At 42.4% G+C, this 14,642-nt stretch overlaps 1 protein-coding gene across 2 annotated transcripts in view; it reads right to left on the bottom strand.

The window, feature by feature from the left end:
* Nucleotides 1-4,345: 4,345 nt before the first annotated feature.
* cdc42se1 (CDC42 small effector 1) overlaps nucleotides 4,346-14,642 on the bottom strand; it is a 21,518-nt gene continuing 11,221 nt past the window's right edge. Inside the window, exons 3-5 of one of the 2 annotated variants that reach the window (XM_084380138.1) lie at nucleotides 13,122-13,226; nucleotides 10,485-10,556; nucleotides 4,346-10,376 (exon numbers count right to left, since the gene is read on the bottom strand). In XM_084380138.1, the coding sequence (XP_084236264.1) occupies nucleotides 10,488-10,556; nucleotides 13,122-13,226 (174 nt within the window). In that variant the 3' untranslated portion in view covers nucleotides 4,346-10,376; nucleotides 10,485-10,487. The remainder of the gene's footprint in view (nucleotides 10,377-10,484; nucleotides 10,557-13,121; nucleotides 13,227-14,642) is intronic. The other variant, XM_084380139.1, reaches the window with a different exon arrangement.

Below are 14,642 nucleotides of genomic sequence, written 5' to 3'. Positions count from 1 at the left end.
TTGAAACTGAAGAGTCAGTTTGTCACCAGCAAAACTGCACAAAGGTGTGTGTGTGTGTGTGTGTGTGTGTGTGTGTGTGTGTGTGTGTGTGACAGGTCTGTATGAACACAGCGGCTGCTCAGGAAATGGAGCCTGACAGGAAGGAAGTGAGGTAGCTGCTGAGGAAACTCTATAAACAGGAACACAGACCCGTGTGTGTGTGTCTGTCTGTGTGTGTGTGTGTGTGTGTGTGTCTGTGTGTGTGTCTCTCTGCATGTGTCTGTCTGTGTGTGTGTGTGTGTGTGTGTGTCTGTCTGTCTGTCTGTGTGTGTGTGTGTCTGTCTGTGTGTGTGTGTGTGTCTGTGTGTGTGTCTCTCTGCGTGTGTCTGTCTGTGTGTGTGTGTCTGTCTGTCTGTGTGTGTGTGTGTGTCTGTCTGTGTCTGTCTGTGTGTGTGTGTCTGTCTCTGTGTGTTTTCTGTGTGTGTGTGTGTGTGTGTGTGTGTGTGTGTGTCTCTGTGCTTTCTGTTGGTCACACTAAAAGAAAAGAAACCTGTTAGCGTAGCTGTTAGCCTGTCTGATTTACATGTGATTGGCTGGTCGGTGTCACGTCTCATTCTCTGGCTTGTGCGTGTTTCTTTAAACCAATCACAGTCATCTTGGGCGGAGCCAAACTCAGGACGCAGCGATGGCGTTCCTGCTAGATAGCGTTGGGTGAACTTGCTTTGCATGCTGGGAGTCGAGCTAACCCCACACAAGAGAAAAGTCAGCAGCTGCTAGCTTGTTTAGAGTCATATTGTTAGCGACCAGGCTAAGGTAACATTTTTAGCGCGTAGAGTAGTACATGTAGAGGCGGGGTACGCCGCCTGTGTCTGAAGCTACATCCTGTGAGTCAGGCTAGTGATTAGCTAACTTTGCTAACTCATTCTGTTGTCAGCTAGATTTAGCTGACGGAGATGCTAACTGCTGCTAACACCACAACATCTCTTCTTTTCTATTTCTACATGTTCAATAAACAACGTGCAAATCAGAGGCTAACAGTTCCCCTCCACTTCCAGTCTTTGTGCTAAGCTAAGCTAACTCTGTCCTGGTTTCCTGACTCTGATTCAGGACAGACAATAAAAGCTGGATTGTTCCTTTAACACCTCAGTCTCAGTCAGGAGACACACATCATGTCCTGAGGAACAAAACCCAGTGTGTGTGTGTGTGTGTGTGTGTGTGTGTGTGTGTGAGTGTGTGTGTGTCAGTGTGTGTGTGTCAGTGTTTGAGTGTGTGTGGCTACAGATGACTTATCATGTGATGCTCGGCTGTCGTCAGCTCTGCAAACCAAACTGCATTTCAGTACATGTTGTGACTGAACCCCCCCCCCCAGACACACACACACACACACACACACACTCTACCAGTCAGCGTCTGTGTGTGTGTGTGTGTGTGTGTGTGTGTGTGTGTGTGTGTGTGTGTTTCTTCATGTCTTCGTCATCGTGCTGACTGTATTCTGACGTCTGTCGCTGTCCGTTCTTTATTTCAGGCGACTTGAGGATGTTTAGTTGTTTTGGCTTTAAAATACCTGATGTTTGTAACAGTTTAGACACATAAAGCAGGTCAGAGGTCAGAAAACATCATGTTGTGTCTTGGTTGTGGTTGAAATGTCCAGTGGTTTCACACCCACAGATGTTGAAACCGAGTCTTGAACAGTGGTGTCTGGTTCAGCAGTCGGACCTGAAACGCGTCATGTGAACGTGACGCAGCGTGTTGTAGGTGTGTCAGTATTCACTCTGTCGGCATTAAAAGATACAAAATCAAATCACTTTGAAAATTTCACTTTGGCCATAAAAAATAAAAACACCTCATATTTAAATTTGAACTTGTTTTAAAAAGGAACATCAAATAATCCGACCGCTCACTTTGTTTAATGAAAACTTGTTTCTGAAAAGAAAATGTCATGAGCAAAGATTCAGTGAATCTCTTCCCTCAGTCTTTGCTTCATTTATTTTTTAAAAAAGTCTCATGAATACAAAAGAAGGAAAAACTTTCGGAGGATTAGAGACTCGATAAAAAAGCACTTTTGAGTTTTGACACTTTTTTCCTCAGAAATGTCTCGTGTTAGCTCTCTTAGTTAGCTTGGTTGCTAACACCAGTGTTTGTACATTATTAAAGTAATAATTCAGCTTTCTTTAAATCACAGAAACAAAGAACGATATAAATCTGGAGTCAGGGGTTAGCCTAGCTTAGCATAAAGACAGGAGGCAGGAGGAAACCACTAGTATGATGTAAGTAGCTTGGTTTACCTAGCCTAGCCTACTAGCAACATGCTCACATGTTATTTACAAGTTTTGTTTGTTTTATTTACTTCATGAACTGACCTGTGATTTTTTAAAGGGCTGTTTCAGTGTTTTTTTTTTACTTTGCTAGCTTTCTATGCTAATCCAGGCTAATCACAGATATGATGATTCATATCAAACTTCCTCTTTAACCAACAGTCCCAGTGTTTCCAGTATTCCTCCATTACACAACTGGTTTGTGATGTAACTCAGCTCACTTCATATTGAGTCATCATGTTAGCATGTTAGCTGTGACGTTAGCATGTTGCTATGTGAGGAAACCAACCGTCCCAATGCAGCTTGTGACTCATTAACTGAATGACCAATGTTTACACAGCTGATATAGTTTAACACGCACACACACACATACACACACACGCATGTACACACGCACACGCACACACACACACACACACACACACACACACAAGCCAGCAGCGACCACATCTTTAATGTTTCTACTTGTGTTGTTTCCTCCTCCTCAGTGCTGGACTGGGGTTTCTATGGCGACACACACACACACACACACACACACACACACACACACAGTTAACCATCATCATTACAGCTCTGTGGTCTGTACAGCTGCTTGTAATATGCTGAAGGAGGGAAACAGTCTGAACATGTCGATCCAAACACGCTGCCGTCACACACACACACACACGTACACACACACACACACACACACACACACACACGTACACACACACACACAGCGTCACACTGAGATCTTCCATTATTATTATTTATGACATTTTATATACTGAAATGCGGAGAATTGAAAAAGAAGCACAAATATCACAAAAACAAACTACATTTACTTTAAACTGTCCGTCTGTGTCAAACACCTGATCACAGGTGAGTTGATGATGTCACTGAGTGAATGACACGTGTGCTGATTGTGTGTGTAGATCAAAGTGAATCAGAAAACAGACTCAGTGATGATGTAACAGTTCAACCTGTGAAGAATAAGACTCAACCATTAAACACTTTAAACACTGAGGTCTGTCCAGTCGACAGACCTCAGGAGCAGCGACGGTCTACGATGTGAGAGATCATCATCATTAACATCATTAGCTGGTGGTTCTGGTCCAATAGTACCACCTACACAATGTGAAGAGTGAAAGGAGCCAAATAAATCCATTCTCTCTAGCGCCTGCAAAACTGAAAAGAAATTGATCCAATAGGAGCATCCGAAGGTTTGGTTTTCAGCCACGATGTGGAAGCGATCGTTGTGATGAAAGCTGGCGGCAGCATCTGTTCGTCTCTTGGCCCTCAGGAACTTTTAGAAGTGGCTAACTTTGCTTTTTTCAAATCTTTCTCAGATCGTAGACCAGAGCTTCAACTTAAAAAACCTTAACTGAGCTTAAACTTGAGTTAATCTTCTGTTAAACCTGAACTAAACCTGAACTAAACCTGAGTTAAACCTGAACTAAACCTGAACTAAACCTGAGTTAAACCTGAACTAAACCTGAACTAAACCTGAGTTAAACCTGAACTCAAACCACAGTTTTCACTGTAGAAAGTGTTGCCCCACCATTAAACAGCTGTTTTCAGGATGACTTTGGTTTAACAGTCCGTTCAGCAGCGGCTGAGCCGACCGGCCTCCTCACACTGAAACACATGATGGAAAGAGGAAGTGGATGTTTTCTTCTCTGAGCTGTGAAGTGATTCAATGACACCTTCAGACGTGAGACTGGACCCTTCATCACATTAATACATGAAATTAACAGAAATGTCTGTTTTCCTTCATTTGACTGGAGCAACATCTCGTTATCATCGTCTCCACCTGCCGTTTGTCTCCATCAACCAATCAGCTCACACAACAGGACAGGACGGTTTGAAACTGGATGTTTTCAGATCTGTCAGCTGATATCAATAAAGGATGTCTTTGGTTATTTATAGACATTTACAGCTTAATTCAATTCTTTCATTTCTTCAGAGGTCGTCTGTTGTTCTGACAGAGGCATTAATTAACGGCAACAAGGAGACAACAGAGGTCTGATGGTTGGATTCAGTTTTAAAATAAAGAGCTCATGGACACAGACGACAGAGGAGCCAGCAGATTTATTCATCCATCAGGAGACGTGTTACATAATAATTCAATCTGCGTCTGTGCCGTCCGTCTGCAGAGGACGACGTTACATAACCAACCAAACACGAGACAAACATGAGACGAACACAAATTCATCACACACTCGTTCAGACACCTGGACGCTGAATCGCATTCAACATGTGAAGACAGATCGTTAGAGATCGACTGATTATTGTTGAGACAAACGTCCTCATCCCAAAAACTATCTGCTCATTACGACTCATGTTTACATGTGTTGTGAGGCGGCGACCTCTTGTAGCCATAGCGATTATTCTGGCAGCAAAGGAGGAAGTCAGGTGAAGTCAGATAAAGAGTGAATAAGTCGTTACGGGATGAAGACGAGGTGGATTCGAACAAGCTCAGGACTGATGTTCACGTCCTGGTTCATCAGTCAGACGTCTGTTAACAGACTGTGTCACATTCGATCCTCTGAATCTATCAGACTCCATGTTTCTACTCAAAGACAGAAAGAAGTTCATGTAGAACATTTGCTGAATTTACAAGAAGGAACAAATCAGTCAGAATCAGTCAGAGACAGAGTTTCACACAGTTTATAAAGTGTCTCCAACTCAACAACTCACTGAACTGACACTTTTGTTAAGGGAGTCTGGGGACTTTCTCTTATTTCCATCTTGTTGGTGTTTACGTGAAAAACATTTTCAAACATTTTTGTTGATGATCAGATTTAACTTCAAATTAATTAAAAAACATGTTTGTCACAGTTTACTGACGTCAGGAGACTGAAGGTTCATAGTCGATCAGTTGTTGTTGTTGTTGTTGTTTAAGTTTGAGGATGTGAAGAAAATCACCCAAATGTCTGAAGAGGATTTGCACTTCAACAAAATCAGGAAGTTTATTTTTAATCTCACGAGTGTGACTTTTCTCAGAAGTCCTGAAAGATCAGATCCATGAAGTCTGTTGGTTTGTTTGTTTGTTTGTACAAGTTATTTTCTATGATTTGTATCTTGTCAACATGTATCTTGTGTCTTCAATCATTAAACTCAGACTTCTTATTAGAAATTGATTTTTTTTCCCACACTGCCCATCTTCTGTAGCATTAGCATTAGCATTAGCATTTGTCCTCTTTAGTGTAAATAAAGCTCACTCAAACAAACAGTCATGTTGACTGTAAATGTTTTATTCACATGTAGATATTAAATCTAGTTTTTCATCTTGTTGAGTAAAGTGAATAAATTAAATGTGACACTGAACAGAATCAGACGACATTTAAAATGTAATTAACATAATTAAAGTCACTGTTTTAGTATAATTATATTTTAATGCTGGTTCAGTGTTTCTCAGATCTCACAGATCGTCATGGAAACAGCAGGAAGTTTATCATATTACGACTTTAAATCTGTTTTCATGCTCACAGTCAGTAAAACCTCATTCATGATAAAAGAGAAGCTGATGTGTGAAATCTCTCCTGACGTTTCTACAGAGAAGTTGTTGTTCCCATTCACTTCAACACAGTTTTATCACAGCAGCATCTAGTGGACGTTAGAGGAGCTGCAGCTGGACACACTGCAGCTGTGGAGGCAGCTGATTGGTTAAAGTTGATCACTGTTGATGAATATTAATAATAAAATAATTCTTTGACTTTTTATTGGTTCTCCTGCAGGTTTCAACAGAGGCTCAACGTTCAAAAGTCACAGATGATCAAAACTCTGAGTAGATTCATACAATACTAACTATAAAGACTGATCAATAACACAAACAGATCAATACATCAACATCTTTGATAAACAACAAAAGAAGCATTAAAATAATTCGATTAGAAGAAGCTCGAGTCGATCAGATCGATGAATCGTCTCGTTGCTGTCGGAGGTGAAGGTTCAGGGAAAGTTCTCTCCAGTGTCGGTGGACTGTTCGCCGGGAGGGGAAGAGGAAGAGGAAGAGGAAGAGGAAGAGAGGAACTAAACAAAAGGAGCCAGACTGGTGCTGAGAAACAGCTCTGGGTTTCCACGAATCAGAAGAGAAACAAGGCGGACTGAGTCAAGAGGTCAGAACAGAACCCTGAGGACAGAAACCCTCCAGAGACGAGCTGACGGTGCGTTCGGGCGCCGGTGTTCGGATGAACTCGGTGTTTACATGAGTGCTAGTAGCTCTGTGTGTACCCGATGGTTCTGATCAACTCAGCCGGTAGAGAAGGACGTGTGACGACCTGAGACACACCTGCAGACGATCAGAACCTGAACACTGACGGTCCAGTTCCTGCAAACCACAGATACGTTCGGACGTGTCACATCATGTTCACATTACGTGTTTATGAGCTGACTTTAATATCAGGATGTGGAGATTTAGCTGAGAAAGAAGCCAGAGACCACTGTTCAAGACTAGGTTTCAATGTTTGTAAGCACGAAACCACTGGATTTTTTTAAATGCAACGTTGGGTCAATTTCCAGCCGTGTATGGAGACAGAACCAGGTATTTTAAACCACAACATGAGGTGTTCCTCACTCTAACCAGAGATGGCCGAGCCAGATACCGCTGTTCAAGACCACGTCAGAATTTGTAAGCGTGAAACCACTGGATATCTTTAGCCTCGATGTGGGACGCTGCTCTGACAGAACCAGATGTTTGAGGCCAAAACATGATGTTTTCCGAACCCTAAATGTTCTTTAGTACCTCAGACTAACCAGAGACCACTGTTCACAACTGGGTTTCAACATCTGTCAGTGTGAAACCACTGGACACTTTCCAGTTGTGTTTGTGTTTCTGACTCTAACCAGGTGGACTAAACGTAACCAGAACATAAGAACAACGTTGTCACAACATCAAACATAAAGTTAAACGTAAAGAAACGTCAGTTGCAACAAATCCGTGGTTTGCAGAAACGAACATGACAACATTTATTCTGGAGATTAGTTTGATACTGTTGTGTTCGTGTTACAGAGGAAAAAAACAGGTTTCTCAGGTTTCACATCAGGATACGACTAAAAGCTGTGTCATCAGCATATATGGACGTTTCAGGGGTCAGTGGTAAAAATGAGTTCAGTCGTTGAGCTTTGAGGATGTGTCGTATGATGTCGTCTTAACATCTGAAGTGTTCGTCTCGTTCAGTCCGAACAAACCTTCAGTTTTCAGTCGTGGTTGATTCGGCGCCACCTGTGGTTCCTGATGGAAACTGCAGCTGTGTTTTAATAATCCTTTTGAGCAGCTGCAGTCAGAAACACCACAGAAGAAGAAACTGACTGATTTAAGATGCTCGCTCGTGATATCAGTTTGTTTTAGAAGCTGGTTATCATTAACACAACGCTCTGCCGCTCACTGTCACATGATGTAAAGTCAGTGTTTTGATTGGCTGTTGTGATTCAGGTCAAACTGACACGTCGTGGTTGTTGACTGTGGAGAAGTTAATCATCAGAAAGAGGAAGTACAAAAACTCCCACGTTCTGAGGAGTGCAGTGAACACGCCACACTGTCCTGAGGAAACTGAGACGAGCAGCAGCAGCTCAGATTTTCCTTAAATAGACGTTTTGGCTGCAGAGAGGAAGTGGCCGGTCGCCACGGTGAGGGGGAACACCGTGACTCAGCGGTTACCACGGCAACCACTCAGTGGCAGTGCAGACAACAGCTGAGTGTTCGCAGATGTCATCACATTTTCTCTTCTGACTCCCGTCTGAGGCATTTCTGCTTTGACTTTACATTTTTTAAATTTTTTTGTTAACTGTTTTTGAGACATTTACATAAATGTGCACTGTGCTGAAAATCAATCAAGCCATCAATACTGACATATAAATACTTCCTTGTATTTGGTGTAATATCATCAGATACATAAATCCACAAACGTTCATGTTTTTTCACAAATAAGTCTAAAAACTTCTGTATGACTTAAATCTATAGTTTTATCAATAGGAGTTTGGTGCGAGGCCGTGAGGAGTTCATGTCCACAAGGATTTTTGGTAATTTAAGTGTTTTAATAACATTAAAAGAAGCTTCTATTCCACAATTACACAAGTTTGGTTTTAATGTAATATTTTTAGACTAAATTTATTCTAAAATTTGACGGTTTGAAGGCAAAAACTGAATAAATTAAAAAGGATTTAATATTTTCCACCATGATTACAAACCTCATAGTGAAAAGAAGGTTTTGAAATATTCAGACACTAATATAGAGAGATACATATTTTCCAGAAAATGCTACAGAACACTTACATGTATAAATACAATCACAATTTTTGTGTTTGTTAAAATATACAGAAAATTGTATAGAGTTTGGTTGGTGGGTTGGTTTCAGCCTGAGCCTGGTGTTACAGGTTTTTATAAAGTGCTGGAATCTAACGTTTTGGGAAACATCATGTAGCTATTTAATAAAAGTCTGTGCGAGTTTGTTTTAAATATATTTTGTCCAAATGGCAGCTTTGAACAAATTTCTAATAAGTTTCAGAACTCTTTCACTGCGTCCACATATTAACGTTACCGCCTCAGTTAATCAGGATGTTTGATCAGAAGGGACCAAAAGTAACAAAGCACAGTGACATGAGGAGAAACACACAGCAAGTCACCCAAAACAGCAGAAAATTAAAAATAACATGTTCGAATACTCAAAATATAAAGCAGTTAAACACTCGACACTTGATCTTCCCGCCAGATGCAGCATGAAATGTTTGAAACAAAAGTCCAGAAAACGTCTCAATGTGGCGTCAAAGTGAAAAGTTCACACACTTCTGTCGTCTTGGGGCCACAAAACATGTCATGTTGAGACGTTGTTTAAGGCCCCGAACCACAGCTGCAGCAGTAAGATGAAGAGTGAGACGTCTCTGACAAAGATCTTTGTTGTATGAGTGGAAATATATCGAAGTTTCCATAAATGGGTAATTTTCCAATGGAAGTTTTGAACTGTGTGTCCAGGTCCCTCTGAGAGTTCATGAAGCAATGTTTATATTTAAACTGGTGGAACATTAAGACCATATGACATCACACACACACACACACACACACACATCACACACACACACACACACACACACACACATCACACACACACACACACACACACACACACACATCACAAACACACACACACACACACACACACACACACACACACACACACATCACACACACACACACACACACACACACACACACACATCACACACACACACACACACCACACACACACACACACACACACACACACACACACACACACACACACTGGGGGACTTTCCCATCTCTTTAAAGGAGAGTCTTTAATAACTCAGCACCAGCAGTGAGGCATCCTGGGAGTTGTTGTCCGATGATGTCATCACTGAGGCCATGAGGGGGAGAAAGAGACAGAGTGATAGTGTAATAATCCGAATACAGAGCACAGCTGAGCGGAGTGAAGGATTGTGGGATTGTTTAACCCTCAGAGCCTCCCAGACTGTGAGGGTTAAAGAAAATGTCGCTAGGAATGCTGGGAAATGTAGTCTTTGATTAAAGCAAAAAAACTTTCCAGTTTTTCTCTTGTAAATACAGACATTCTGTCATTTATCGCATGTCCTGAATAGAAGGGGATTGTGGGAAATGGAGTCCAGTGATGTCATCTGTTGGTTTGATTTAATACTGAGGGGAAGCCTCCTCATGTCTGCCTCTAGTGGTGAAAACAAGCACAGATGACATTTAGAGGCATGCTGGGAGATGTAGTCCTCGCCATTATTGTTGTTTTCTGGAGGTGTTTTGGACCTGAGACGTGGAAACAAGCAGCAGAATCCATCCGGACTCACGCTCGGATGTTTGTTAGCGTCGGCTGGTTCTCAGTAGAAGACACGACGAGGCAGACGTCTTCCCCTTTAAAGGAACGATCGAAGAGGGATCTGGTTTGTGTGTGTTTTCAGGACAGCGCCCCCTGCAGCTGGCTGGTGATGCAGCGCTTTGCTCAAGGACACTTCAGCAGGGCAGAAGCCTTCCGGTTGGTGGTCGGGTGTCGGAGAGGAGAGTGAAGGTCGTCGTGGAGGAAAGAAGGTCGGTCAGCTGGTCTACGTCAGTTTCACACACTGAAAAATAATGAACACACTAGTTAATGTGTGTGTGTGTGTGTGTGTGTGTGTGTGTGTGTGTGTGTGTGTGTGTGTGTGCGTGCGTGCGTGTGTGTGTGTGTTTACCGGCTATAACAGGCTGTTCCTGCCGTTCATGTTCGGGCCTTTAGACCTCATCTGTTCCTGAACCGACCCCGACTGTACACACACACACACACACACACACACACACACACACGCACGCACACACACACGCACACACACACACGATCAATATAACTGATCAGAACACACACTAACTGGTGAGGTGTCATATTTATTTTAATGATGTTTCATAATGTAATCCTGTGAGTAATCCCTTTTTTACTGAATATATCTGTAATCTGATTACATCTCTCCTCTGTAACTTTACTAGAATACAGCTACTGATCATGTAATCACATTACAGGTATTCTGTTACTCAGACCTGATTCCATGTCTGCAGTTAATTTATTGATTAATTCACTTTCTTTATTTTAAGTATATTTTCTCTTTCTCCTGTGACCTTTGACCTCATCAGAGAGGAAGACGACCTGCTGACCGACCAATCATCACACAGATGATGATGTCATCAGACCAGAGTTTAACTTTAAGAGTTTATCTATTTTATTATTGACGTTATTGAATTACTTCATTTAAATACATTTAATTATTTATTTTATTAACTTTGACTTTATTTCTTCTGTGTGTGTGTGTGTGTGTGTGTGTGTGTGTGTGTGTGTGTGTGTGTGTGTGTTGGTCAGACTGCAGCTGAACAGACAGAGACACTAAAATAGAAACAGGAAGGAGGCAGCGCTGTGTGGCACTTCCTGACACACACACACACACACACACACACACACACACACACACACACACACACACACACACACTTCCTGTTTGACTGCAGCTGCTCCATCAGTGTGTCCTCTGTCTCCATGTTGGACTGAAGTCTGATCTGATCCGTCTGTCACAGAGCTGATCTCAGGTCAGAGAGACACTCTGCCTGCAGCCAGCAGGTGTGTTCTCAGGTGTGTTCTCAGTGTGTTCTCGGTGTGTTCTCAGTGTGTTCTCAGGGTGTTCTCAGGTGTGTTCTCAGGTGTGTTCTCAGTGTGTTCTCAGGTGTGTTTTCAGTGTGTTCTCAGGTGTGTTCTCAGGTGTGTTCTCAGGTGTGTTCTCAGGGTGTTCTCAGGTGTGTTCTCAGTGTGTTCTCAGTGTGTTCTCAGTGTGTTCTCAGGTGTGTTCTCAGTGTGTTCTCAGGTGTGTTCTCAGGTGTGTTCTCAGGTGTGTTCTCAGGGTGTTCTCAGGTGTGTTCTCAGTGTGTTCTCAGTGTGTTCTCAGGTGTGTTCTCAGTGTGTTCTCAGGGTGTTCTCAGGTGTGTTCTCAGTGTGTTCTCAGGTGTGTTCTCAGGTGTGTTCTCAGGTGTGTTCTCAGTGTGTTCTCAGGTGTGTTCTCAGTGTGTTCTCAGGTGTGTTCTCAGTGTGTTCTCAGTGTGTTCTCAGTGTGTTCTCAGGTGTGTTCTCAGTGTGTTCTCAGGTGTGTTCTCAGGTGTGTTCTCAGTGTGTTCTCAGGTGTGTTCTCAGTGTGTTCTCAGGTGTGTTCTCAGGTGTGTTCTCAGTGTGTTCTCAGTGTGTTCTCAGTGTGTTCTCAGGTGTGTTCTCAGTGTGTTCTCAGGTGTGTTCTCAGGTGTGTTCTCAGTGTGTTCTCAGGTGTGTTCTCAGTGTGTTCTCAGTGTGTTCTCAGTGTGTTCTCAGGTGTGTTCTCAGTGTGTTCTCAGGGTGGTGTCAGTGTGTTCTCAGTGTGTTCTCAGTGTGTTCTCAGGTGTGTTCTCAGTGTGTTCTCAGGTGTGTTCTCAGTGTGTTCTCAGTGTGTTCTCAGGTGTGTTCTCAGGTGTGTTCTCAGTGTGTTCTCAGTGTGTTCTCAGGTGTGTTCTCAGTGTGTTCTCAGGTGTGTTCTCAGGGTGTTCTCAGGTGTGTTCTCAGGTGTGTTCTCAGGTGTGTTCTCAGTGTGTTCTCAGGTGTGTTCTCAGGGTGTTCTCAGTGTGTTCTCAGTGTGTTCTCAGGTGTGTTCTCAGTGTGTTCTCAGGTGTGTTCTCAGGTGTGTTCTCAGTGTGTTCTCAGGTGTGTTCTCAGTGTGTTCTCAGTGTGTTCTCAGGTGTGTTCTCAGGTGTGTTCTCAGTGTGTTCTCAGGTGTGTTCTCAGTGTGTTCTCAGTGTGTTCTCACCAGCTGATGACATCATCGTTTATGTCATCACCAGCCGACTTTTAGTTTTTTTTCTTTTATTGTTTATTTATTTATTTATTCATTTATTTGACAGGGACAGTGCATATTGATGAACATTGCTGCAAATATGCCAGAATTAGCCAAGAGGCTAGTTTTGTTTGATTTAATGTTAATACAACTGTAACAGACACACAGACAGACACACAGGTAACAGACACACAGGTAACAGACAGACAGGTAACAGACACACAGGTTACATACAGACAGGTAACAGACAGACACACAGGTAACAGACAGACAGGTAACAGACAGACACACAGGTAACAGACACACAGGTAACAGACAGACACACAGGTAACAGACACACAGGTAACAGACAGACAGGTAACAGACACACAGGTAACAGACAGACAGGTTACATACAGACAGGTAACAGACAGACACACAGGTAACAGACAGACAGGTAACAGACAGACAGGTTACAGACAGACAGGTAACAGACAGACAGGTGTAGCGTCTCACCGGCTGCAGGCCCTCGGCCATCTCTCCGGAGCCGATGTGTGTGAGGTGGATGAAGTTGGTCGGCTCTCCGATCATAGTGCGATCGATCTTCCTCCTCTTCTTCTTCTACACACACACACACACACACACACACACACACACACACACACAGTGTTGCGTCAGTGTGTAGTTGTGTTGATACTCTTCGTGTCTCGACTCGTCTTCATTCTCAGAGACTTTCATCATCTTCAGCTTCAAACTCGTCAGAAGCACAAACACACCATCAGTTAACCCTCAACAGGAACTTTATCCTATTATGTTTATTATATTTATTCTGTCGTCTTATTAAAATCAGCTCAGTTTATATAATCAGAACAAATTCAAATGTAAAAGAGAAAATGTTTCATTAATTATTCAAACTATCTTTATTTCTCTGGAGACTCAGTTTCATATCATTTTTTTATCTTTTCAAACTTTGAGATGTCGTTTTGAGTTTAAATAAAGTTGTGAGAGTTTGAACACAGCTGATGGAGATGAGTCTGAATATTATTATATCCTGTCATGATTCAGTGAATTTAATATTTGACATTTATACAATCAGTTTAATTACTTTTACATTAAATGTCCTTCATATAAACACTACAGATACTTTTGATTAATAATCGATGTGTCTTTTAAAAGAATATAAACTTTAAATTACATTTTTTAAACTTTGTTATCAGTTTTCTTCTCAGCCCTGAGTTTTGTCTGCAGGTTCCAGGACTGTTAGCTCTGATGTAGCTAACTGCATGTAGCAGTTATAAAAGTAGCATTAGAGCTTTTATTCTGAAAAATGTTTATATTTTTTATATTTTCAGAATAAAAGTCTCAGGACAGAGGAGGCGTTCAGGCTCCAACAGAACACGTGACTGAACCTCAGGGACGCTTTAATGAAGGTATGTCTCTGTGCTGCGTTCAGGGACCCTCTGAGCTCTGGCAACCGGCCAGCGAACGCCTCATTAAAGTCCCATTCTGCTGTTAATCCCGCTGTCAGGAAACGAGAGCGGATCCAGAACAAATCTGAGCCACAATCAGAACCGTTTAGTTCTGATTTAAGAGGCTTAGCTGCTCAGATTATCAGAGCTCTGATGTAACGACTGCAGCGAGCGCACGACTGCAAACTGTGCAGATGTTCCTCGAACGAGCTGCTTTACTCAGAAGTTACAGTCTGACATCAGGATCTGACCTCTGACCTCTGACCCCTGACCTCCATCAGGCCCCGCAGGAAGTACCTTTCATTAGCGTTAGCATCTTGATATTTGGTGTTTCTGATACTTGAACTTAATCACTTCAAACCACTGAAACTGAACACATGACTTTAATAAAGTCCTGAAAACACCTGTAGCTCCGTCCAATCAGAAGCAGCCGTGTCAGCCGTGTAAACAGGAAGTCAGCGTAGCATCACAAGCTAGCTTAACTTCCAAACATGACTCAAACTGATCTGAGAGCAGCTACATGACGTAACACTGAGACCCAGGCAACATCCTCATCCTCATCCTCATC

Source organism: Pagrus pagrus, assembly GCF_965226575.1.
Source record: "Pagrus pagrus genome assembly, chromosome: 17".
NCBI classification, from domain to species: Eukaryota; Metazoa; Chordata; class Actinopteri; order Spariformes; family Sparidae; genus Pagrus; species Pagrus pagrus.
The sequence above is the reverse complement of the archived record's forward strand: the minus strand, read 5'-3'. Positions and strand labels throughout refer to the sequence as shown.